Source organism: Macrobrachium rosenbergii, chromosome 56 (genome assembly GCF_040412425.1).
Source record: "Macrobrachium rosenbergii isolate ZJJX-2024 chromosome 56, ASM4041242v1, whole genome shotgun sequence".
Classification (NCBI taxonomy): Eukaryota; Metazoa; Arthropoda; class Malacostraca; order Decapoda; family Palaemonidae; genus Macrobrachium; species Macrobrachium rosenbergii.
This window is the reverse complement of record NC_089796.1, coordinates 25,148,237-25,173,928: the sequence shown is the minus strand read 5'-3', so window position 1 is coordinate 25,173,928 and position 25,692 is coordinate 25,148,237. Positions and strand designations below refer to the sequence as shown.

The 25,692-nt window shown below is 39.7% G+C and overlaps 1 protein-coding gene across 1 annotated transcript in view; it reads right to left on the bottom strand.

The window, feature by feature from the left end:
- The window catches only part of ND-49 (NADH dehydrogenase (ubiquinone) 49 kDa subunit), a 77,481-nt gene that overhangs the window by 36,579 nt on the left and 15,210 nt on the right, over positions 1-25,692 (bottom strand). The window contains exons 5-6 of the mRNA XM_067099954.1: positions 11,294-11,457; positions 2,057-2,176 (exon numbers count right to left, since the gene is read on the bottom strand). Coding sequence (XP_066956055.1) covers positions 2,057-2,176; positions 11,294-11,457 — 284 coding nt within the window. The remainder of the gene's footprint in view (positions 1-2,056; positions 2,177-11,293; positions 11,458-25,692) is intronic.

The window sequence follows — 25,692 nt, the reverse complement described above, 5'->3', positions numbered from 1 at the left end:
AATGTAAGAGTTTTAGCTTAAAATTGCGTTTTTTTTGACCATTTCGGTCGAGTTAAATTTGACCGAAGGTTGAAATTTTGGCAGTTATCATGATTTATGTGAAAATATTTCAAAACTGATAAAAGCTACAACCATGAACTATCTTCTGTTGTATTCTACATGAAATTGCGCACATTTTCATATATAAAAGTTTATGTAACGACTAATGTAAAACGATGCAAACATTACGACAACACGACGAAAGAATTTCTGAGATGTTCGGCCGAGTTACCGAGCGCAGACGTAAGGAAAAAGTTTTTTTTTCAGAAATTCACCATAAATCGAAATATTGTGCTAGAGACTTCCAGTTTGTTGCAAAATGAAGGTACATGATTGCATATTACTAGAATGTAAGAGTTTTAGCTTATAATTGCATTTTTTTTACCATTTCGGTCGAGTTAAAGTTGACCAAGCTTGAAATTTTGGCAGTTATCGTGATTTATATGAAAATATTTCAAAACTGATAAAAGCTACAACCATGAGTTATTTTCTGTTGTATTCTACATGAAATTGCGCACATTTCCATATATAAAACTTTATGTAACGACTAATATAAAACAGTGCAAGCATTACGACAACGTGATGAAAAGAATTTCTGGCGCAGGACGTAAGAAAAAAAGTTTTTCAAAAATTCACCATAAATCGAAATATTGTGCTAGAGACTTCCAATTGGTTGCAAAATGAAGGTAAATGATTGAATATTACTAGAATGTAAAAGTTTTAGGTTACAATTGCGTTTTTTGACCATTTCGGTCGAGTCAATGTTGACCGAAGGTTGAAATTTTGGCAGTTATCGTGATTTATATGAAAATATTTGAAAACTGATAAAAGCTACAACCATGAGTTATTTTCTGTTGTATTGTACATGAAATTGCGCACATTTTCATATATAAAACTTTATGTAACGGCTAATATAGAACAGTGCAAAAATTACAACAAAATGACGAAAGAATTTCTGAAATTTTCGGCCGAGTTACTGCAAGCGGCGTAAGAAAAAGTTTTTTCAAAAATTCACCATAAATCGAAATATTGTGCTAGAGACTTTCAATTTGTTGCAAAATGAAGGTACATGATTGAATATTACTAGAATGTAAGAGTTTTAGCTTACAATTGTGTTTTTCTACCATTTCGGTCAAGTCAAAGTTGACCAAGGTTGAAATTTTTGTAGTCGACGTGCGATGCGTCCACTTGGCACCCAACAGACAATTTTAGTCGACGTATGATACATCCAGTAGGCGTTTAAGGGTTAAGTAGAATAGGACTGATATATTTTTACATTAGACCCTTATTTGCTATGGATAAAAGATCGGCAAGGAAATATACTAGTAAATTTAAGCTGCAAGTTGTAGCTGAAGCTGAGAAAATGTTCAAGCTGCTATTGTTTAAGGAAGCTGCATGTGGTAAAAAATGAACAAACTGAAAATATTTATCATGTAAATTACATGATTTACACTGCAGTACTAATGGCAACCTAATAGTGTTACTTTTATCAAAATTTAGTAAAATACTACAGATGGAGGAAAGAATGAGACAGATTTTCACATCTGCTATATTGGCTCTGGGGTACTGAGTAGGCTACATTATGTTGTCTTCAGTATTTGCCTTATTTCATTACTTGTCAGGAGGCCTAACCCCAAGAATATATCTGCTGAGGTAGTACTGTACAATAAAGAGAACACTGCGCAATTTAAACTTACACCCAATTTCTTTTGAAGGTATATACTGTATTTCCTCTACTTGCACAACATCTTTTGCATAGATAGCCAGTTAACATGAATAGTGTCTACATCAATGGTATGATGTCAGAGAAATAGTTTTCCTATGAGCAATGATGTGTCAAAATTACATAAACACCTTACAAATAAGAGTAGTTTTTATTCACGCATACAAAAGCTGCCATCAATTTGATCTTTGCTCAGTTACAATCACCAAGCAGGGTTGGACAAAAAAAGGCAACCAGCTTACTGGCATGACTAGCATTTTCGAAGAGCAAAACCATACTGATAACTTAACTTACCTGTCATAGGTATCACCATTCTTTCCAACTGGTACTTCGAATTCCACAAGACCATAGGCATCATATGGTTGTGCCTTGCGTAAATCCCACTTGATACCGGAACCTCGTAGCATAACTCCACTGCAATTATGAAAATGATCATATCACCATCATCAACATTCTTATTTATTTTTGAATGTCATCATTTCAGCCCTCATTTAGTTCATCTGTTGAGCCCCATTCATTTATCACTTAGAATTTATAGTTTTCTTCAATGAATTGTTCCCAGGGCATGACAATCTTTGAACATCTATGTTTCTTCTTAAAATCCTCTTAAGTTTCCCTAAATCTTGTGCATAAGCTAGCTCAATGATACAATAACTTTTGAACTACTGCAATACACACAAAACTAATGAGAACATGAATGTAAGAATGAGAGAGAGAGAGAGAGAGAGAACATCTGCCTTCTCCAATTAAGATTACCACGAAATGTTTCTTCCAATAACCACTGCAGGATACAATTACAACAGTGGCTTACAATCTAATTCAGTATAGTATTATGTCTGAAAAGCAATTCGGCTTCAGTTCATTCACTACTGCAAGCAAAGGAAGTAAATATGACCTTCTAAATCATTACAGTACATTCATTTAATGAGACCAAAGAGTCACATTCCTACACTGTCACAAGTTTGCCCTTGTTCTTCAATGAAACTGAAAATAGAAGCAAGGTTAAATTAAAGCAGATAAACAGCTATGTAGGAAACGACCAACAGGAAAGGATTGAAAATGTAAAAATCAATGCAACTGTTGTGGAAGGGAGACTAAAAAGACAATAAGTAACATCTAGTGTGCCAAGTAAGGCACAATGTAAGAAGTGACCCCTAACTAAAGGGATGTGTTATAAGCATACACAAGAATTCCGAGGATTCTTTTTTTAGCTGTAGAAAGTGCAATTATTTTCAATTTTGTCAATCAAAGGTACAATCAAAGGTATGAAAAATAATATCTGGAAGCAGCCAGCTGTGATAAAAATCCATTTTTAGGGTAATTTGTATTTTCCATAGATACAGTATACAAACCATACCTTTTCATGTAAGAATATTTCCCAATGTGAGCTGGAATCAACTGTTGAAACTTGGTAAAAAGGTAGGTAATCAATGGTAGAATAGTGACACTTCCTTCAGCACCAGGGAGTTAGCAAAGTGGTTGAGGTGGGATTAAGACAAAAGACACTGGTTTGCATGTCTAAAAAAATATAAATTACTTTAAAAACTTAATTGTCCCTACAGAATACAAACCATTGCCAAAAGCTCCCTGTTAGTACCATAATGAACAGGTTGATGACCAGTGATTCTGAGAGTTCAAACAGCCATCACCCACGAAGATGTAGTGACTACTACTCTCTACTTACATGCCTCTGGTAGCTAAGGTGCTCTATTAAACATTCTTCCATCCTGGAATGTATCTGGCTAACAGCTTGAGGGTGTGCTGAACCATCCTTTCAAGCATCTGCATTGCAAACTCACAGGGGAGATTGGAAATTGTCCTTTAGCCTGTTTGTCTGTAAAAGTCACCACACCGTGCTTTCACTCAACAAAAGTATGTAGTAACTCAACGAATAGTTTTGGGATCTTTCAAGGATAGTAGCACTGCTTGCCTTTCCAGTATAGGATCATCCATTGGGCACATACCTGAGACAAATAAGCCAATCACGTGTACAACTCGATCAAGCTCTGAAGCAGCTGTATGCAAATGTATTTTCAGAGGTGAAGAATTCAGGGGAACTCCCATGAAGAGGTTCCTGTTGTCCAGCAACCATGCAAGATCCTCTATGATCTCCCATATTTTAGGAGCAAGATATGAGGGAGGATTGCTTGAGACTGATCAGTGCCACTTTGGTGTCACCTGCAATGAGCATAGAGGGAGTCACTTGTGCAGCAGATTTTCCCTTAAAATCGACAGGTGACCGAGGAGACCAGAATAAACTGAGCTGGGTGACAGGAAAAATCACCTGGGTGCTGTCTCCTACTTGGGGATGAGACCTAACTTCTCCCAGTTTATCATGATCCCCAAGATGTGACAAAATGTGAGCAAGAATTTCTATTCTGTAGTAACTGCACCTTTGAAGACATCAGAACAAAGCGGTCGACTATGTAATGCAGTACGCTTTTACTACTTGAATGGGTCCAAGCTGAGAGCAAGGGTGGAGTTCTCATCAACACCCATGGGGATATTGACAAGCCTAAAGCAGAGAGCTTTGAACTGGTAGACAGCCACATTGCCATCAATTGATGGTACTGAATGGGTTGTTCTGATGCCTCATCACAGGAATGTGGCACACAATCAATGCAGCTGTTACTGGTTGATGCACCCATACCTGGAAAGGAGTTCTGTGGCATGGTCAAAATGATTCATAGCCTCCCTATGTTCTTTAATGCCTGAATGAGTAGAAGGTGAAGAGGAACAGGTACATGCTGTCATGAAAACGCAACCCCAGGGCAAGTGGCAAGTCAGACACAAAGCAGGGAGCAGCATGACACTGGCAAGCACATCATCCTACTACTGCTGAGTAACTAGCAGACACCTGTCAAATGTGTAGTCCAGGGATCATGAACATTATGGTACTGATGTTTTGTATTTTGAAACTTTTTTATTTCTATTTTGTTTGTTTGTATGTGATAGTTAAAGTTTCTTACATAAGAGTTCACTTAACACTGCAAGCTATATCATCAGTTTTGTTTCAGATGGTATTTAGTACCTCAATGGTACCCTCATAGAGGTTGATATTTTCTAGAAAAAGGAAGAGTGAGAGTTAACAACAGATAGTCATAAGAAAGTGGCTGCTGTTTACCTTTGTAGACTTAGTGTTTCCTGTTTAAAGTCTGAGATGTGGTTTTGATGCCAGTGAGTGAGGACCATCTTTGAAAAGCTTCATAAAAGACAAGGTAAGCTACCAATGGCCCGAAAGTATTAAGCAGGAGGAAAATTTAAATTTTTATTAGATCATGACTTCTTATTGTGTGAAGTTTTGTACTCAATGTGCATGTACTTTGATAAAAAAATAACATTATTGTATTTCTGAAACTACAAGATTTTTGCTCTCTTTGTTGTGTACTGAACCTATGCTGCTTTTTTGGTTGCATTTTGAAAATACATATATTTTTTACATTTTTTTTTTGTTTTTGTTTTAGATTATGCTTTATAGAAACTGTCTGCTTTTCATCCTGTGCATTGAAGATGTTTTGGTAAAGACTTGTCTGTCCTGTTTGCTGCTTGAATCCTTATACACAAGAGCATCTAGGGTATACATGACACTCATTTGTGTGAGGGGTCCTTAGTATAAGGTGTACAGTAGTTAGTAAGGAAAATATTGTAAAAGAATTCTGTAAGGTATTAGCTGGAATAATTTTTTGGTTGTAATCTAGTGTTAGTTGTAATTGTAAAAAACATCATAAGTAATCTCTTGATTCTCCGAATAAGGTCTCAATTTGGATAAGGATCAAAAATACAACTCTACGGGAGTACAACAGCAACTCCATATCCTAATTCTCCTTACCTTGTTAATACAGCATAAGCATAAACACTCATTAAGCTTATAAACAACAACCATCACACTTTAAACTGTAAACTTGATGCAAAAGGCAATTAGCTAGCTTATTTTCCCCTATTTGAACAAAAACAATATACTGTACAAATACTTAAAAAAAGTGAACACCTTTTTTTCAATCTTGTACTTAGCACACGTTAGGTTACAATACCGGATAAAAATTAGTATCACTTTCTTTTTCATTCTGCCTGAACCATTACAGCAGTCTTTAAAATACATCTTAAAAAAAAAAGGGAAACTTTCTTTTATTTTGACAATATTCATTACAGCACAGCCTCTAAAATACATTGTACACAAAAATGCAAACCTACAAATATAAAATTACTTTTTCTCTGTCACTTACCTGTGTGGGCTGCCCTTGGTATTTGCAATGGCCAGACTTTTAAAACCTTGTGAGGAGGTTTACGATGCATAAGTCTATCAGCCATTAAAAAGCAATACATCAGAAAGATGTATACATTTCCACCAGTAATGGGAAACTTACAAAAAATATGAGTGCTTGCCCACCCAGCACCTTCTACCATACATTATCGAACTGATGACATATCCATATCAGCCAGTTACAAATGATAAAGTGACGTACAATGACACTTTAAGTGATATTGTACATTTATTTAAGCCAATAACAACTGCACAAGCTTCCTCTCTGTCTCTCACTCTCTCTCTTCCTCTTTTGCTGCCATTTTTACTGGTTTTTCATTTTTTTTTTGTTATAAATTTTATGCAGTGAAAATTACTGTATGACAAAATACCAATAAACATAAAATACAAAATGATGGTTGAGAAAGGTCTCTCTCTCTCTGAATTGCACATGATTACTGTATTTTATTAATATGTGAAAAAATATAAAAGTCTTACAGGCAGTATGATTACAGTAGTGCAGTGTTGGTCATCTCCAGTACAGTAATGTAATATCTTTAATAAAATGTGGAAAAAGTGTAAGTGTAAAAAACCTAAAACAAAAAAGTCTAACAAAGTGATATGCCTACTTAGCCCTCTCCACCCACTGCATTCCCACCCACTCCCAGGCTGGGAAACTCCATCCCTGGTCACCCACCTTCCTCAAAAACCTCTTCTCTACGTGCTTATCCCTATAAACAGTGCTACTACTGTTCCACTCCCATTGTGCCCAGTCATCCAACCCCCCATGCCACCCTGGAAACTTTTCCTGGCCTTACACAACCCCCAAAACCCTTTCACAGCCTGTTTATGAGTGTAAGCAAAGTTAGTAACAATACCTTAAACCAGCACAGTATTGCTAACCATCAAGGAGCGTTTTTTTAATTTCTTAAAACATATACCATATGTAAAACGTTATGTAGAATCTACTGGTCACTTTTTACCAGATACATATGTAACTGTATAGCCACAATGCCCTCTTGACTTCTCAAATTCTTCACGCTTTTTTTTTTTTTGGATACGCTTGTCACTACAAAGCCTTAGGATCCAAGTGCATGAAACTGAAGTGGTTGTGATGCCCGGTGACAGGAAACGAACCTGTGTCACCATAATCACGAGGACGTCATGTTGTTGACCTGACCACAAGAAGGATAAAAGTCTATTGCCTCTCGTACCTACATATACCTGTTGTTTTCAGATATAGGTCATGTTGTTGAACTGACCACGAGAAGGATAAAAGTCTATTGCCCTCTTGTACATACATGTACCTGTCGTTTTCAGATATACTGTATTTATTAGAGCTGGAATAGACCCATTCTCACCATCGTAGCCGAGTGAGCAATCGTTTTTATTGTTTTTATTATATATATATATATATATATATATATATATATATATATATATATATATATATATATATATATATATATATATATATATATATATATATATATATATGACATTTTTTTATCACACTGTGATTTATATACGATCATGAAGCTACAAATATCGCTTAATATCAAATCCACGCTACCTCGGGAATATCCCCGATGGGGAATTATCACCGAAGGGGAATTTATAAGTGATAAATGGACGGGCACTGCCGAGACTCAGCAGTGCCCGTCCATTTATCACTTATAAATTCCCAGTGGTTAGCGTCGACTGGATTCACTGGATGCGCGTCTGCGTCGTGGGATCGAGACTCCAGTTGTGTCTGGATGATGTTGAGCTCGGGGGATTACTATACTTCAGTGCTAGTTTAAGTACTGTAAGGATTAGTTCTAAGGATTAGTTGAATGCTTGTGTGAGATCATGTGAATGTGTGTATATATAATATTAATAATTACAATTTTCAATTTTTCTTTTTTTAAAACCTAACATCACATATCCTGCCCAAGACAACATATCAAATGAGAAGTTACAGCTAGTTCAACCAGGTGTGTTCTGGGTGAAACATGGGTGGAAGAGCCGGGAGCAAATCTTTGTCTGAGACTGAGGTCCAGAATAGGGCACCAAGTGCATTAATGGGACATAGGTGACTTGACACCATCAGTTCTCACTGCCTAGGAAGGCTGCTTCTTTGAAGTCTTGCAGGGCTACTTCTGAGTGTCTTCTTGGACATCATCAACATCATCTACTCAAAGAGAGTCTTCTTTGATATCTTCTTTATCTTCTTTTCCTTGAGGAGAAAAATTAACAAGATGAAAAGGAGGAAGATGGGGAAGTGCTGATGCTGCTAGGGCATCTCCCACAGTAGCAGCAGAATGGCTTGTTCTGACTGCTGGATGGCAAGGAAACCTCTGATATGCAGATCAGACTGTTAATCTGATCCAAAGAAACACAAGCATGCTGAAACTACAGCTGCTGGAACAACTCCCTTGCCTCCTGTGTGATCGCTAAAGGTGTCTCCAACAAAGAGGCATTGGTACGCTCACAAAGTGACAAACAATCACTTCACCAACTCTGATGAAGGGGTTCTGGAGGAAAAAACCTGCATGATTGTGCAGATTCCTAAAGCAACAATTGGATTCTTTCCCCAAAGGAAAGTGACAAACCAAAAGCCTTGATGAGCTCTCTCACACTGTGAACATGAACGATCACACCTCACGTTGATGACTGAAGAAAAAAATTTTAAAATAACATAAAAAATAAAGGTAGTTGAAGTCCCTAAAATCATCATCAACCAGCCTATTGAATTTTACACAATAAAGATTTGTAGCTTATCTTATAACCTCTTGAAATGGTTGTTAATGTTCTGTACACTTCTGTATGATCAAAACTGAACACTCAACAGTGTAAACATGTTCGCATGCGCTAGCAACTAAATACTAATTTATGAACGGGAACACCTCTTGTAGGTGTCATACAAACGTAGTGCAAACACCATGTTTGTATGCTCAAGGTTCAGCATGGCACACACACTGAACTAGAGGGAAGCGGTGACTGAACCCTGTGTAGGAAAAGTGCAGCCACTTGCATAACAGTGGCAAATGCTCAGTGCCACTGGCATTGGTTGAATACCTGTACACTGACCCATAGGATAATCATGCCACAAGAGAGTGGGTACTGTACTATCATGTAAAAGCAACTCTGGGTCTGTGGTAAACCACTACTGGACCTGGGTGCGGCACAACTGCACACAAGCAGATCATCCAGCACCCCTATGTTCTGTAAGAGGAGGTCTATTGTATGCAAACCCCCTGTCCGTATGCATACAGACCATGAGCAATATACACAACAAACAAGAATGTGGAGCTGACTCAACAATGTAGGCTTCCGAAGGGGTGCAGTTAAAGAGTACCATATTCACCACAAACTGGAAGAATGCATTCAGCAATCCTTCTGTCTATAAAGACATGGGATGTCTGAGGTGCCACACACAGTATGGGGACAGACCATGTACAGGCAAGCAGGTTACTGCATGCATAAACACACACACACACACAGAATGTGGGGTAATGTTTGCTTTACCCTTATGAGTGATCAAGCAGGTCACTGCACTCATAAACTCACACGCACACAGAATGTCGGGTAATGTTTGCTTTACCCTTATGAGTGCTAAGTCTGTTCTGGCACCCATTCCAGGGACCATGTTGTACAGTTAATCCTGAAGGTACCAGATCAAGCATCACAAGCCATGGGAGACCCATACCTGAAACGGACTTCCTTGCTGAGGTCAACCCAAATGACACCCTATGTTCGTTAACAGCAGAACTAGAAGAGGGTACAGATGAACAGGTACAAGTGCTGTCATGCATGCACATCCCCAGGGTCAATGATGAGCCCCCAAGCTAAGTGTTGAGCAGCACAGTTCCGAGCAAATAGGCTGTCACATTATCAGTGAGTACTGAGTGGAGACCTGTCAGGTGCAAACCTACTGCCTGTATGCTCACTATCCAAGGATTTTGCAGGCACCAAGCAAGTGGGCAGTGCTGGCTTAACTGGGCGTGTTTCTGGCAAAACAAGGCTGGGGGAGAAGGGAGCAGTCCTCATGTCCCAGACAGAGCGGGCCAAGACTGGGTACTGAGAGTGCACAGTCAGACCCATACCAACCCAGCCAACAATAGATTGGTCACCTGTGGATGGCCAAACACACTCACCTTCCAAACACTGGGAAGAGTGCTTGCTGTTAGTCCTACAAGACTTCTTGAGAGAGGCCTTCTTGGGCTTTCTCTTCTTCTTACGGAAAGATAAAGAATAAGACGAGTAAGGTGAGGATGAACTTGACAAGGAAGAGGGAGTAGGAAGCACTTGTGCTTCCTCTCCTGACTCTTAGTTCATGTCTTACTCTCCTCTAAGGGTGTAGCCATAGTTGAAGTTGCAGGGGCATCTTCCACAGGAAGGAAGACTACTACTGGAAGCTCATCAGCACTAATCAGCAGTCAACATACTAAGAGTAAATGTATTGATTACCCACCTTCCCCATGAACCCTACAGTTGCAAACTTACTGTTACAACAGAGTAATGTATTAAATGGCAGGGATCCACTTAACCAAGGGGCATGACGGTTCACTGCACTGCTTAAGCCCTTCAGACCTCCATCAATGACACTTTTCTGTGTAAGAAAACACTCAAAACTAAAACATAAGTTCAACTTAGCAGTCATTAGAAGCACAGTAAGATGCTCTTAATGGCAACTGAAGAAAGGGGCTTAGTGATGGCAGGTGAATGAGTAACCCAGCTGTTAACCCCCTTAACCACCAGTTACTCTACCTTGTTACCAAGTTCAATTACTGTTTTCAGCTCATGCTGAAGAAAACTCATATAAAAAACAATGGTCTGTATTACTGCATGAAAAATACAAATTACTTAAAAAAATTTGTGATGCTCCTTGAAAATGTAAAATTGGAGTAAAAGGTTACAAAACAGATGAAAACTGACAAAAGTAACAAGAAGAATGCAATATACTTGGAGACTAAAGTCACTGCAGGCAGTACCTCCAATAAGGGAACAAAGTTCCAATCAAACCCAATCCACCTAGCAATGTGAGCCATACTGCCCCAATGAAGAGAACAAATATATTCATGCCCCCATAACCAACATACCAGACACAAAACAACATATGGTTCACTAGCACAACCACAGTGTAGCACTAAATTAACCAACTCCACACTATAAGATACTAAAATTTCAATGCACAGCTTGGACTCATAGTGCCCTCACAAATCAGAGTTTGCTTACAATCTTCAAATATTTCTACAGTATTACAAGTATCTGAAAGGTGGGGAGGGCATTATCCCAAACCATCTTACCTGAATCCATAATTAAGAGCTTCCTCTGCTGTTACAGTTCCAATACCAATGACACGTTGTCTCCAAATGCGATTATTTGTAAGGACATCTTCAACTTCATCCAGCCTCTCACCAAATTTAGCGATAAATTCATAGATGTCATCCATTAGACCAACAGGAATGTCCTAAATGACAAAAATGAAAAATACCATAAATGTACAGTAAAACAAACTACAAACACAATATTCACAAGATATAACCTAAATCTACAACAGTTACTGTGTACACAATTTAACCCCACTGCACACAATTTGGTTCAGGAAGTATGAACTTATACTTAAATTATGCAAGAAAATACAGCACCACATGTACTTTAGATACCCATAAAGAATTTCAAGTTTATGCATAAAACAAAGAGCTTTCAATACATGGCTAACAGAACAAGTTTCTTGTTTACAAGTCTTCTACTTTTTTTCATGCAACCTTTTCCCTTAATGGGGTTAGGCATGAAATAAGTTCTCTCCACTTTCCCATCCTGTAACCTTCATACCTGAAATCCTATTGGGTCTAGGTCTTCATTATCCCCTTTTTCCAGGATTCCCTGTCTTCTTACTGGTCTTCATCCTGCTACTTCCACACCTACAGCTGTTCTGACCGACTGTTTCTCATCATTTCTCATCATCTTTTTCCTGACCCTTAACCTTTGAGGGATGGGCAGCTAAATATATATCAAGCACACCCCTAGACCATGCAAACTTTAAGGTTGGCCAATTTAAGGAAAAAATACATCAATGGAAAGAGAAAGATATGCAAATGCACATGGTGTAAGAAAAAAAATTATAAAAATTTTTCCCTACCTTCCACGGTTAGTTGAAAGTGACTATTTACAACCATGTGTTGGGCCTCTTTTCCAAGACACTAGCAAAAATATGTTAATTTTACCAAGTTATGTATGTTTTTTCTGATTTATTTTATTTTACTTTGTAAAATTATAATTACAGCTCACAAAATATCATAACAGATAAGAAATAAAATCAGTAACAAATTCTGAGTATATTTGTTGTAAAATATTTATGAGATTTACTGAGATGGGGAGATGCAGTAACTTTTTGTGAGGTATACATGTTTTTTCTAATATTTCTTTGCACTTTTCTTTGCAAAATTATAATTATAGCTGACATACTATCATAAAAGATAAGAACTAAAACCAATAGCAATCCCTGGGTATACAGTATTTATGAACAAATGAATAAAAAGACGTCCTGGAGCTGCAGAGAGGCAGTACATTCACCTCTGAAATCTCAAGGCATACTGATCAACGTCTCTCCCGTGATGAGCAATTATAGATGCTAAAAGTCATTTATGGACCACTGAAGCACTATGAACATCTTTCCTGCTAAATTCACCCAAACCCCCTATGAACATCTTTCCCGCTAAATTCACCCAAATCGAATGACGCAGAACATTAATACTCATATGAGTTATCCTGTCCATCACTTAAAACCTGTTATAGATACTTATCTAATGATTCCCATCCATTAAGGTTAATACCATATACATTCACAAATTCCTCATTCATGTGATCATCTCTCCATACTTCGGCCATGAATCTTAAAATTCTATGGTCAAACATTTCCAAAATTTCCATTTTCCTTGACAGTGTTCATGTTTATGCTACATGAAGTAGTGCAGGCTTATGTACCAACTGTAAGTCTTTAATCTCTCTACTAAGAGGATATTTATTTGCCAACAGTCTAGCCAGCTGGTAAAAGAAATTTTTGAAATGATTCTTACCTGTCCTACACCAGTGAGAGGACACCAAAAATTTGATCTACATCATCTAGTTGTACCATCTTTTGACCCCTCCCTTCCAGGGTGAACCATGGTTCATGCATCTAATGTCTTCAGTTTTCTGTCGTCTTGGTAAGAGGACTGGTGAGCAGTGTTGTTTAATACACATTTTTGTAGCTGAACTGGATCGTTTTGGATTGCGGTTTCATACTGATTGACTTAGGATGTCTGCTAAACCAAATATTGATAAATTCTTTACGAGTGTTACAGGTAAGTGGGTGCAGTACCCAACTTTACTTTTTGGCTACTATTGTCACGAACTTTGCATTAGGTGCATGAGTAAAACTGCTTATTCAACTACTGATGTAGTATTAATTGGCCAGCTAGAGACATGAATAGTTACTTGAAACATAATAAGAAGCAAGAAGCTAGTAGGGATAGGAAACATCAACAAAGGGACTCCTCTAAAACTAGAACAGTAAACAATACGAGTAAGAGACATTCTACTCTTCATGACCTGTAGGATAGTTGGTCTCCTCACCTTTTCCTTTGCATAGCAATACTTTTCCATCAAGACATTCTTCTCCTCCTCAGGTTAAATCTCCCCACATCATTCAGGATATGATGGTTCGAAAGTTTGAATCAGATGTAGCTAGTATTAGATCTACAGCACAAAAATTTAAGGAATTGATGACAGCTCCCTTAGCTTGACTACCCTCCCAATTTAATCATGTTTTAGGCTTTCGTCAGGGTCATTGTCAACAGTCTCCCAAAGGTAGAGAAAAGGAGACGAATCTGTCTTCATGAATTGAGAGATTTTGAGTCTTAGCAACGAAATCCACGACAAATTTGAAAACTATTGATCTCCAACCCCCGGTGTGTTTGACATCATAAGACAGACCATGCAACTTGCCTACCCTTTTTGATGACGTTAATGCTAACAAAGGACTGCTTTCAGGGTCAAATGTCTATCCGAAGCCTGCAGCAACAGTTCACAGGGGGCTCGAGTAAGGCTAGTCAATACAAGAGTCATATCCCAACTAGAAGACTTGAGCTCTCTAGGTGAACAGGACTGCTCAAAGCTCTTAATCAGCACAGATATCTCCCAAGATGTAGTTAAATCCACGTCCTTCATACTTAGAACTACTGTAAAGCCAAAGCAGCTCTGTAGCCAGTTATGGCAAACACAGAAAGAAGTTTTTCTGTTCTACGAAAGACTAGAAAACCAGCTATCTGTTGAACAGAGGTTCTGAGTGGAGAGGAACCCCATCTACTACACCAATCGCAGTAGATGGGCCACTTTCCCTGGTACACGGACATCAAGGACTTTCTGAGATAACATGACATCTGCGACGCTATCAGTGTCATCTTGAGATTCTGGGATCTCGTCACTTTGTTCAGGACATGACAAATCTGGCAAAACGGACGGCAAGCGTATACGTCCAGGTTGTCCCATGGATGCTGAAGGGCGTCCTCCAACACTGCAAACATGTCTGGGACTACAGCTAGTGCTCGAGTTACGATAATTCGTCTTACGATAATTCGAGTTTACGATGGGGTTGGCAATTAATACCAATACAACAAAACTGTATTTACAAAATATTTTAAAATTTCAAGCAGGCGCAAGCAACAGCGTACAATCAGGCAACATGAGAGACCAACTTACAATAGACCAACTTCTTTTCCTCCATCTCTTTATCCCTTCTTCTAGTTAAAAAATTAAGAGAATGATAAAAGTATTGTTAGTAACCTTATATTCTTGCGAAAATGCGTACAGCCATAAACAACCGAGAAACTGTTGTTTTGCTAATAACCAAATCGGATAACAACTGTTTTGCTTGTATTTCAACCATCGTACAGTTAAACAATTACCGTAGTTATGTTAAAAATGACGTTAAGTACATTATACCCTTATCCACTTTGGAGAAAAGATCGGCAAGGAAATATACTGCTACAGGAAATTTAAACTGCAAGTTGTAGCTGAAGCTGAAAAAACAATGTTCAAGCTGCTATTGACTAAATTATCGTGCACTGGCAACATGGATGAAACTCGACCATAAATAAAATTGGTGAGAAAGTATTTTAATCAAAACTACTGGGCATGAAAGAACACATATTACTGCTGTTTTCATGCCAATAAAAGATAAATACGTAAAGCTCATATTATGATGATGAAATCAAGAGAAAATAACGAAAGATTTTCTTGATTTTTATTACACTTGATTTTTTTTACACAAAACAAACATGCCCCCAAATGGCCAGCTGCCAACGTCATCTATTATCGAAAAAAAAATAGCTAAATTAATTTCTCAACGAGACATATTTAAGTTATATTTCGACTTAAAAACACTTCGCATAACGAAAAATACCCTTGTCCCATATAAATAAAGTATCTGGAGAAATTCATTTACGCTAACTAGAGGCAAGAAAAGAGCTCTGAACTGAGTTAAATGCGGCGAAATTAACACCGCGTGATCAATTCCCAAACAAAAACATTTGATTGCTATGATCGCAATTTATAAGGCAAAAGCAATATGAGAATTGGATACAATGTGGTAAAGCATAACTTTTTAAAAGATCCATGGTAAAGATGCACATTCGTTATTTTGATGTTTGTATAATAGGGTGTTAATATGTGAAAATAGAGTACACTATAATGTAGGCTAGGCTACCGTATATGATATACCAAAGTGTAGGCTAAGCCTTATTTGTTATTCAGTTTCTCTTTATACTGAATTATCATAAGTCAATCTGCATTGAACCTGCAGAATTAGCTGACATTAATAATTATTATACTGTATATGTATCATGTGTAGTGTAGGCTAGGCTACCATATATGTATAGATGGTACTGATTACCCTAGTGTAGGCTAGGCCATACTCGAGATACGATTTTTTCAACAAACGATGGGTTTTTTGGAACCTAACCCCATCGTAAGTGGGGCAATACCTATACTGAATAATAGAACTCTAGCTTCCTGTTGAATCTTGTAGTGAAGAGTTTTATCACTGCCCTCCCACACATGCGAAACAGCCTGTCCACAATCTCCAGATGCAGAGACCATTCTGTTCCCAGAATCTGTCTCTGCTGACTTAGTTTGTTGGCCACTACATTCCATTTGCCTGGAATGTACCTGGCCATAAGATCCACTGAGTTGTCTACAGCCCACTGATGTACTTGAACTGTTATTAGGTGAAGTTGGCAAGACACTGGCGGGCCGCCCCCCCCCCACCCCAAGTTTATTCACATAAGCTACTATTGTTGTGTTGTTCAACATCAAGACAACGGAGTGCCCCGTCACCCTCTCCTGAAACTGCTGAAGTGTTAAGAATGCTGCCTTCAACTCCAGCACATTGATGTGCAGTCTGCTGCCCTGGTGACTCCACTCTCCGGAGGTTAAGAGGTCCTCTAGATGAGGCCCCCAACCCTTGGAAGCAGTATCTGAGAACAGTAGAAGTTCCGGAGGGGGTGAATGGAGAGGTATCCCCACTGTCAGATTGTTGTCGTCCAACCACCACAGCAGGTCGCTTCTCACTTCTGATGACAACAAGAATTACATGTGAGGGGAATCTCTTGCTGGAGACCAAAATTCCTTCAGTCTCCATTGTAACGACCGTAGATGTACACGGCTGTGAGGAACCAGTTTCTCCAGAGAAGTCAACAGGCCCAGAACAACCTGCCACTGTTTTGCTGGTTATGTTTGTTCTGACAGAAAGGTAAGAGCTACTGTCCTGAGCTTGTTGATTCTCTGCTCCAACGGAATAACTCTTGACGCTGCTGAGTCTATCACCATTCCCATGTACACAATCCTAACTGGGGATTAGATTCGACTTTTCCAAATTTACCACAATGCCTAAGCTGCGGCAAAACTGAAGCAGTCGATCCCTGTCCTGAATCAGCTTTTCCCTGGAACCCGCTAAGACCAGCCAGTCATTGAGGTACCTCAGAAGTCTGATTCCCTGAGAATGAGTTCACGTCGACACCAAAGTGAACACTCTTGTGAACACTTGAGATGATGTTAGACTAAAGCAAAGCACCTTGAATTGGAACAACTTTCCCCAAGACTGAAGCGAAGAAACTTCTGGGAGGAAGGATGGATTGGGATTTAGACGTATGCATCCTTCTAGTCTACACTCAGCATAAAGTCGTTGTTCCTGACTGCTACTAAGACTGTTTGCGGAGTCTCCTTTTTGAACTTTGTCTTCCTGACAAACAGGTTCAATGTTGACAGATCTATGACTATCCTCCAATCACCACTGACCTATGGGACCAGGAAGATTTGGCTGTAGAACCCTGGTGAACAATGCTCTGCTTGCTCTACTGTTCCCTTCTCCATCATCATCTTCATTTCCTCTCACGGTACTGGGTGTTTTACGATCCTGGATTGTAAGAGCAGTGCAGGAGAGCAATCTGAAAGAGGAGTGAAGTCCAATGGGAGTAGATAACCCACCCAAACGACATCTACCACCCACAGCTCTGCCCCATTTCTCTTCCACATAGCCCAATGGCTTGCCAGGTATCAATCCGCCCTGGTTTGGCAATGAGTGGGGAGAAGCACCCAGTCTATTGTCTCGTACCTCTGCCTCTGCCCCTATTTCCCCTCCCACTTGTAGCATGGCTCTGAAAGGGCAGTTGTTGTGTAGATTTCTTTGCTGAAGAGGCTGACTGAGGAGGTCTCGGCACAGAAGCAGTCTCACTATCTTCTTCGGTGTAGGTTGTTGTGTCTGTCTTCCAAAAATAGGTTGAGTAGCAGCAGATTTACTTACTGCCTGCTGTACTAGCCTATCATTCGTATCGGACTGACGTTTATCAATGGCTGCCTCCAGCATATCTTTCAGCAGCAGCAATTGGGGCTCCAAAATATCACCATTCCTCAGTGACAATAAGGAGTCCACATCCACCGACCAGGCTACCTTGGATAGGGCCGCATCCCTTCTCACCAACAGAATACTGGCCCATACATTAGTGCTCAGATTCATTAAGCATGAGATGGCCTTAGAACCAGACTGGAGCAATCTGATAAAATCTGTCTCATCCACCGAACTCCTTGCAGCAGCAGACAAGGTAATTTTGGTCACAACTGTCGACCATAAATCCAGTCAAGATGCTGTCCGGAAGGTTGAAGATGCTGACAACTTCAACGCACCAGCTTCTTGACACATTAAGGAGGGACACTCTGTCCTAACCTGATCCAAAGTTAGGCCCGGCCATATATGTACGACGTCCTAATTGAGCTGTCTACTCAGTAGCGGAATACTTGGTGTTGTATAATATCTCCTAGGTGAAGTAGAGGGGCTGGGAAAAACTTGAAGGATCTGTTTGATTGTAATGCGTTATCCCGACTGGAGATCAATGAATTCACACGACGCAGGACCGAATCTGCATGACTGAAGCACTGCAATACAAAAAGAAGTCCTAACATCCTTCTGAGGACCTAAAAGGGCTTTGATACCTGTAGGAGCGATCATGGAAGGAGTTTCAGTCCTCTTAGAAATATTACTGAACTGACAAATCAGATAAATAACCTCTGCATAAGAGGAAAGAAACTCTGGCTATCCAAATCCTCCACCTCCTGTGGAATCTGACCACCTGAGAAACTCCTGGCTATCCAAATCCTCCACCTCCTGTGGAATCTGACCACCTGAGAAACTCCTGGCTATCCAAATCCTCCACCTCCTGTGGAATCTGACCACCTGAGAAACTCCTGGCTATCCAAATCCTCCACCTCCTGCGGAATCTGACCACCCGAAGTGGAAGCAACAGGAAGATCCTGAAGAACCATTCTCGCATGATGGACGTGAATCCTTCCCCGGCCTGGTAGTGTCACGCCCACGGCCGGGAGAAGACGAATGTCAGCCGTGGTATCTGCTCCTCGATCACAACCGTGAACAACGTACATTCCTCATGTCTGATTGTTCCGAAGACAAATTACAACCGAGCCTACCCACGCTTCTTCAGCTGTGACTCACTGAAGGGGAACTAAGAACACCTCTGGGTGAACGAGGCCTTGATCGATGGCCCGATGGATAACTGCCATCTCCATCCTCTACCAGCCTAGAAACTGCACGGCCATTCACATCTGCACAGGCGTCATCAGAAGAACCTGCAACTTGGGACCTCTTGATCGGAGCACTGACATACTTCCTCCAAAAATTAATAGGCCAAACAGGAGACACAGGCTTGTAAGCCACTGCCGATTCCAGAACACGCCTCCTGACTGGGATGTGACTGTCCCAGTTTGAAGAAGAAGAAATGATCCTTCTTTCTTGGCACTAGGATCAGACACGAAGTCCCTAATTCTCCAATTCTTGACCAGAGAACGTACAGGAGACACCGATGATTGTGATGCTGTTGACGACACAGAAGAAGAAGAAGAAGAAGATACAGAAGATTCATGTCTCTTCTTCTTACAAGCATGATTACATTTCTCCTCAATCACTGAATCCAGTCTCTCTAACACTGCTTTGACCAGGAAATCCACAGACGGCGCAGCTGACGATGTCATAGTAGCAGCAGGCTGTGACGTCACTAAGGTAGACGAAGCCAAAGGAGACGTCACGGAGGGAACTGGCTGTGACGTCACAACAGCAGACAAATCATGTGAGGAAGCTATTGGTACCAATGTCAGCAGAACAAGGGGTGACCCATAATGATGCGCGGTTGGTACCACATGTGTCCCACTAGATGTCGCAGCACTAGACCCCATATAATGGAGGCCCAGGGAAGCAGGAACAGCCATGGTAGATGGTACTGGGTATTGGGAAGCCAAGCACTGAGATAACAGGCTATCCAAAGTTGGTACTCCTGATAGACCTAATGATGCCCAAACACTCGCCATCTTCTGCACATCAGAGGATGGAAAGAGCGACAAAGATGGCGATGTTCCCCCCTCCCCAAAGGGAAAGAAGAGGCACAACCTCTGAGGTTTTCGGGATCCAGAGATGGAGCTGGCAGAAGGGTTTTGGGCATCCATGATAAACTCAACTCTTCCCCACAAGCACACAAAACCTTCACACTGAAACACAGAAAGAAAACGCGAGCAAACAAAGAACCAGCTTTAGGGAGGAGAGAAAGAACAAGATGTCCTCACTCAAAGGCGGTAAGAAGAAAACTGAGATGTTATGAGTCCCAGCTTGGGTTGGTGGTTGTCCCACCTAACTTGTGACAGAAGACAGATACCACCAGTTTCTTGCATATACAATTCTATTGAATTTTTTACTGGTTCCAGCTGGTGCTAGATTTATCCTAATATTAAGACCCCAGATTTGTTCTGTGTATAAACAAATTAGATTTTCTTCAGCAGAACACGCTCTTGATCAAACTGAGGGGGAAGCAATGGAAATGTGCTTATTGGTAGAAAAAATTGGAAAACAATGCCTAATATATAATTTTGGTCTTCACATTGGTGAATGTTTTAATAATAAATGAAATTCAAAAGTAATCTGTTTTTCATTTTCATTAGTATATGGGAAAGAAACACCTTTCACTATTTATTCTATGTTTTAAAAAAGGATTTTGACAAAGGAAAAATCTATTTCTGGAGAGGGGCCCGTGTCACCCGGTGAAAAAGTCCATTCAGCACTTATTTCTAGGTAATTCCGTTGCTAGATACCAGAGAAAGCTAAATGAAATGCTGGAGTTACTACCCCAGAGCGAGCTCCACTAGATGGAGTCGTATGGAAAAGGGTGAACTACAAAACACGGAACCTTATCCTATAGAGATTCCCAATGTCAAAAGTCCCAACGAGAGAGTGCCGATACAAGCCCATGCACTACTCAAGGACTGTATACAAGGCAACACTAGCCGCATTCCATGTTAGCACCCACCCCACTAGAATGAAGTTTACCATGGGAGGGAGAGAATGAAAAACAGGGTGGGTCACCAGGTGACACGGGCCTCTCTCAGAAATAGATTTTTCCTTTGTCAAAATCCTTTTTCTGGATCGGGTCCCGTGTCAGCCGGTGAAATAATAACAGAGAAATAAACATCATTCTTATGCTATTAAAGACTTAAATAGAGACGTTGAAAACTAGGAGAATTCTACCCTGAACATTAGTAAGGTCCTCTAAATTCATGTAATGAAAATAATGTAAGTGGTCACCGTCTAAGATCATGAGCTTAGAATAGAACCTGAATAGGCTTGTATTAAGAAAATACTTCCTGCCTAATAGCAGACCCAATGACAGTAAATTGATGTTTTTCATTATTATGATTTTTATTATAGTGATGTATAAAGAAGTATTTCTTGGTGAAAATTAAAAAAAAAATTGGGGCATTAATGGGTCGAGCCCTTCAACAGAGTCACTTTGAATATCTGAGATACTGGAAGAACTTGATCAGGTTATTTACATAGGTACAGGTACTGGATATCCAACAGGACAAGCACCAAGATCAATAAACTGACCACTTGTTAAGGTCTAACAGTGGAGGGTTTACTAGACTTGAGGATTAGTTCCCTACCTGCTCACAAAAAGCTGTTTGCTCACAAGACAAGTAACAGTTTCTATGTGGTCAGATGAAGCATGTGGAGGTTTTGATGGAATCTCCTCAAATGTGTGACTATCTAAGATCTTTCCTGATTGACAGAAACTGAAGAAATTCTACTGCCTGGAGAGGTAGCTCAGGAAACCATTTCCTTTAAGGCCACCAAGAGCTAAAAATGGATCAAAAGCATGAGGGTCTAAATTCGACCACTCTAAAAGAAAGGCATCTACTATCCATGCCAGAGATCTTGACATGGAATGAAGTAAACCAGGAGTTTTGTGTTTTGGGCAGTTGGGAACAGTTCAGTGCTTAGGGCTCACAAAAGCTTCCTTAACTTCTGACATACTTGTGGATGAAATGACCATTCTGACTGAGGACTTGCCCTAACTTGCTGAGTTGGTCTGCAATCTTTGTTTTCTCCATGGGACAAACTGTGGTAAAAGAAAGATGTTCAAGGACTCTGTCAAAAGGAGATTTTCTCTGCTATCCTGGACAAATTTCTTGATTTGCACTTCCTTACAAAAGAACAAAGGGTTGAACTGTTGAAGTGAACTGTAATCTTGTCACTCATATGTTCTGCTTGCATAAGACCTTCTAACCTGCCAAAAGCTCTAGGTTGTCTGTATGCATTTGCTCTCCTATATGTACAGTCCAATCTCCTAACATTTGGTGTTCTCCAGAATTTCTCCCCAACCTGACTCCTAAGTGACTGAGGACACTGTGAGAGTTGGGCTCAAGAGGTCTAAAGGCAGGCCCATCAACAGTCTTGAGCAATCTCACCACCAATTAAAAAAAAAAAAGGTAAACAATCTGAAGAAATTACAATTGGAATAGAGCACAGAAGATGAGACCTGACCCAAGAGTTCTTGAGGTAAAACTGATGGTCATTCTTAGACAGACCATGTTAACAATCTTCAATAAAGAGACCAAGTGACCTAAAAAAAGGTGGCAACTTCTTGGCTCATGACCTTTAGGGTCGAGATTCTCTCAGCAGTGATGTAAAATGCCTTCCTGTCTCCATGTCTGAAAACCCCAAAAAGATTGAGTTGACCTTCATCCCCAAATAAACAACTGACTGGGTTGGAAAAAGCACTGATCAGAATGCCTACCACCAAGGCCAGACACAGATGGCAACCCTGTGCCTTCAAGACCACCTGAAATGAGTTAGCAAGAACTAACCAGTCGTCCAAGTTTAAAAGAACTCGGACTCCTAGCAGATGATTCCCTCCCACTCATGTAGCCAAAACCATGAGAATACCTGTGGCACTGTGCTCAGATCAACACACACAGCTTTGAATGGGAAGCCCTTCCCTTTGAAGATAAAGCATAGATACTTCCTTGGCTGAGGACTGACCGGGGGAAGGAAGTAAATGAGCGAAAGAACTGAAATTTAATGACAAGTAAAGGATGATTTACAGTAAAAAAAAAAAAAATACAATAAATGAAGATTTTATACCATACATTAAGCTGTTTTGATAACAGGGTAGGATCAGACTTACTGATGAAAATAAATGATAAAACTCAATAAAAATAATACTGTTATTGGCCTCTTAAAGACTGTAAATTAAGCTAGCCTTCTTATGCCAGAACAGTCTCTTTTTCTGGAAAGCCCATGGGAGGGATAAGCTGGATTTAATGACCGGATTAAAGAATCCCCAAATCGAGGGATGCAGATAACTGTAAAGTAATACTTCTTTCATGCGCTTTGAGTTGTGTGAATTCACAGATGTGATTTTTTCATTGGAACGTAACTACAGGCAGTCCCCGGTTATCGGAAATCCGGTTTTATGGCGCTTGCCTAGCTACGAAAATCTGCAATTTTCAGCACTGAATATCGCAGATTTCCACTTATCAGCGCCAATAACTGGGTGCTGGCACCGATACATACCTAACAGAGGTGCCAATAACAGAAAATCTGCAATTTTCAGTTAATCACCATGCCGTCAGAACAGAACCCCCGCTGATAACCGAGGACTGCCTGCAATTGGCATATGCGATTTTTTCACAGACACGGGACATTGCAAAATCCTCGAGAAACCCTACAGAAGTGGTTTTTTAAGTAATTTATAAGTTTTCATGCTTTTATATGTAAAATTGATATGAAAAATTTGCATTTTTATTTTTGTACATAAATATTGTATGATACTAGCATACTTTACTTAAAATACAGTAAAATCAATCAAAATCACAAAACAGCTGTTTATGTACACATATCTCTCTTTCTCAGTACTTTAATATTTGCTTTGAGGTATGAGAAGTATTTTTGTTTCTCTCTCACTGAAATATGAGGGAGATTTTTGATGCTTATGTTACATATATGTTTATTTGCTTTGCATACTGTAGTTGTATAGATAAATGTGATGTTGCTTTATTTTGTTTATATTTTCCATGCTATAATTAAAAATTTTTTACATTTCTACAGTAAACTGTTTAATTTTTTAAAAGAATACAAGTGGATTCCCAGTCTTTTCTCCATCCTTTGGAGCGAGGGGGTAACCTAACTGTTAATTACCTTGACATGTTGACCATGTAGGGAACAAAATATTGCCCACTGATGCTCAAATATTTTACCGCTAGGGAAGGATTCTGAAAAATCTCTCTCTCTCTCTCCCCCCTATTCATAATCACAAACTTCCATCTTTTGATATCTAATGTAAGAATAACTTCTCTCTCTCTCTCTCCAAAGTTATTCTCTCTCTCAAATATCACGAATAATTTCCCTCTCATGATATTTAATGTAAGAACAAACGACCCGCCCTCTCTCTCTCTCACCTTATTCTTTCTGTCTCCGCAATAATTCATGAATAATTTCACTCTTGATCTTTACTATAAGGACAACCCCCAAGGGGGCCCCCCCCCTCTCTCTTCTCTCTCTCTCTCTCAGTACTATAATGAAATAGAATTACAGTACGGTATTAAGCTGGCTTTTAAATGAAATTAAAGTGCTCTGGGAGCATGATTTTGTCATACTTAGGATTTAAACTCTAAAAATAAGCATTTACTGTATGTACAGTATTAGCATTTTCAGTGATCGTACCAAACTTATGCGAATCCAAGTCATACACGAGGGGTTCTGGAACCTAACCTCGCTTAAGTTTGAGGTATTACTGTAGTCAGATTATAAGTCAGGAAGAAGTTAAGTTTGGCAATGTAGCTAATGACAGCCATGTTTGTAGTCATTTTGGTTTTACTGTAGTGCATCAACTGAGGTCCCTTCCTTTAAGGAAGGACTTACTCAACCACCAAGGTTGCTGGTGTCATCAAAACCTCCCCATGCTCCAGCTGTTTCCATGGAGATTTTGGACCCTCTCCTCCAAGCAAATGGCTTTCCAGAGGAATGTATAAAGCCATCATTAATTCCAAGAGACATTTAACAAACATCCTGTACCAGAGGCAATGGTCAGTTTACCAAGGCTGATGCTATCCTACATGGATTTCCTGTATCCGTACCACTATAAATAACCTGACTGAATTCTTGATTTACTTCTACTATACCAAAGATCTCTCAGTTCCAGCAATCAAAGGTTATTGTTCAAAGATACCTTCAATGGTATGGCACACCAGAGTGGATCTCTCCTCTAGCATGGACATTATGGAAGCTATTGCTCCTTCCACAGATTTCCAATTTTCCTGTTAAATTTTTGGGATGAACTTTGGACATATTACTAAATTTCCTGAACATATCCCCATCTGAAACCTTGAATGCAGCCTCTCTTTACCATTTAACAGCTCTTTGTTGGGTGAGTCGGTAGAGCTGCGGACTGTCACTCGATGGGCCAGAGTTCAATTCCTGGAATTTATTTCTGGTGATAGATATTCATTTCTCACTATAATGTGGTTCGGATTCCACAATAAGCTGTAGGTCCCGTTGCTAAGTAACCAATTGGTTCTTAGCCACGTAAAATAAGTCTAATCCTTCGGGCCAGCCCTAGGAGAGCTGTTAATCAGCTCAGTGGTCTGGTAAAACTAAGGTATACTTAACTTTTTACCATTTAACAAATTAAGACCTTACTCTTGTTGGCTTTGGCCTTGGCTATAAGGATCAGTGAGCTTCAGGCCTTTCCCTGTAATGTGGGCATTACAGCCTAATGAGCAGTCCTTCTCTATTTGCTAATCTCCAGTGAAATGAATGATTTCAAGTCTC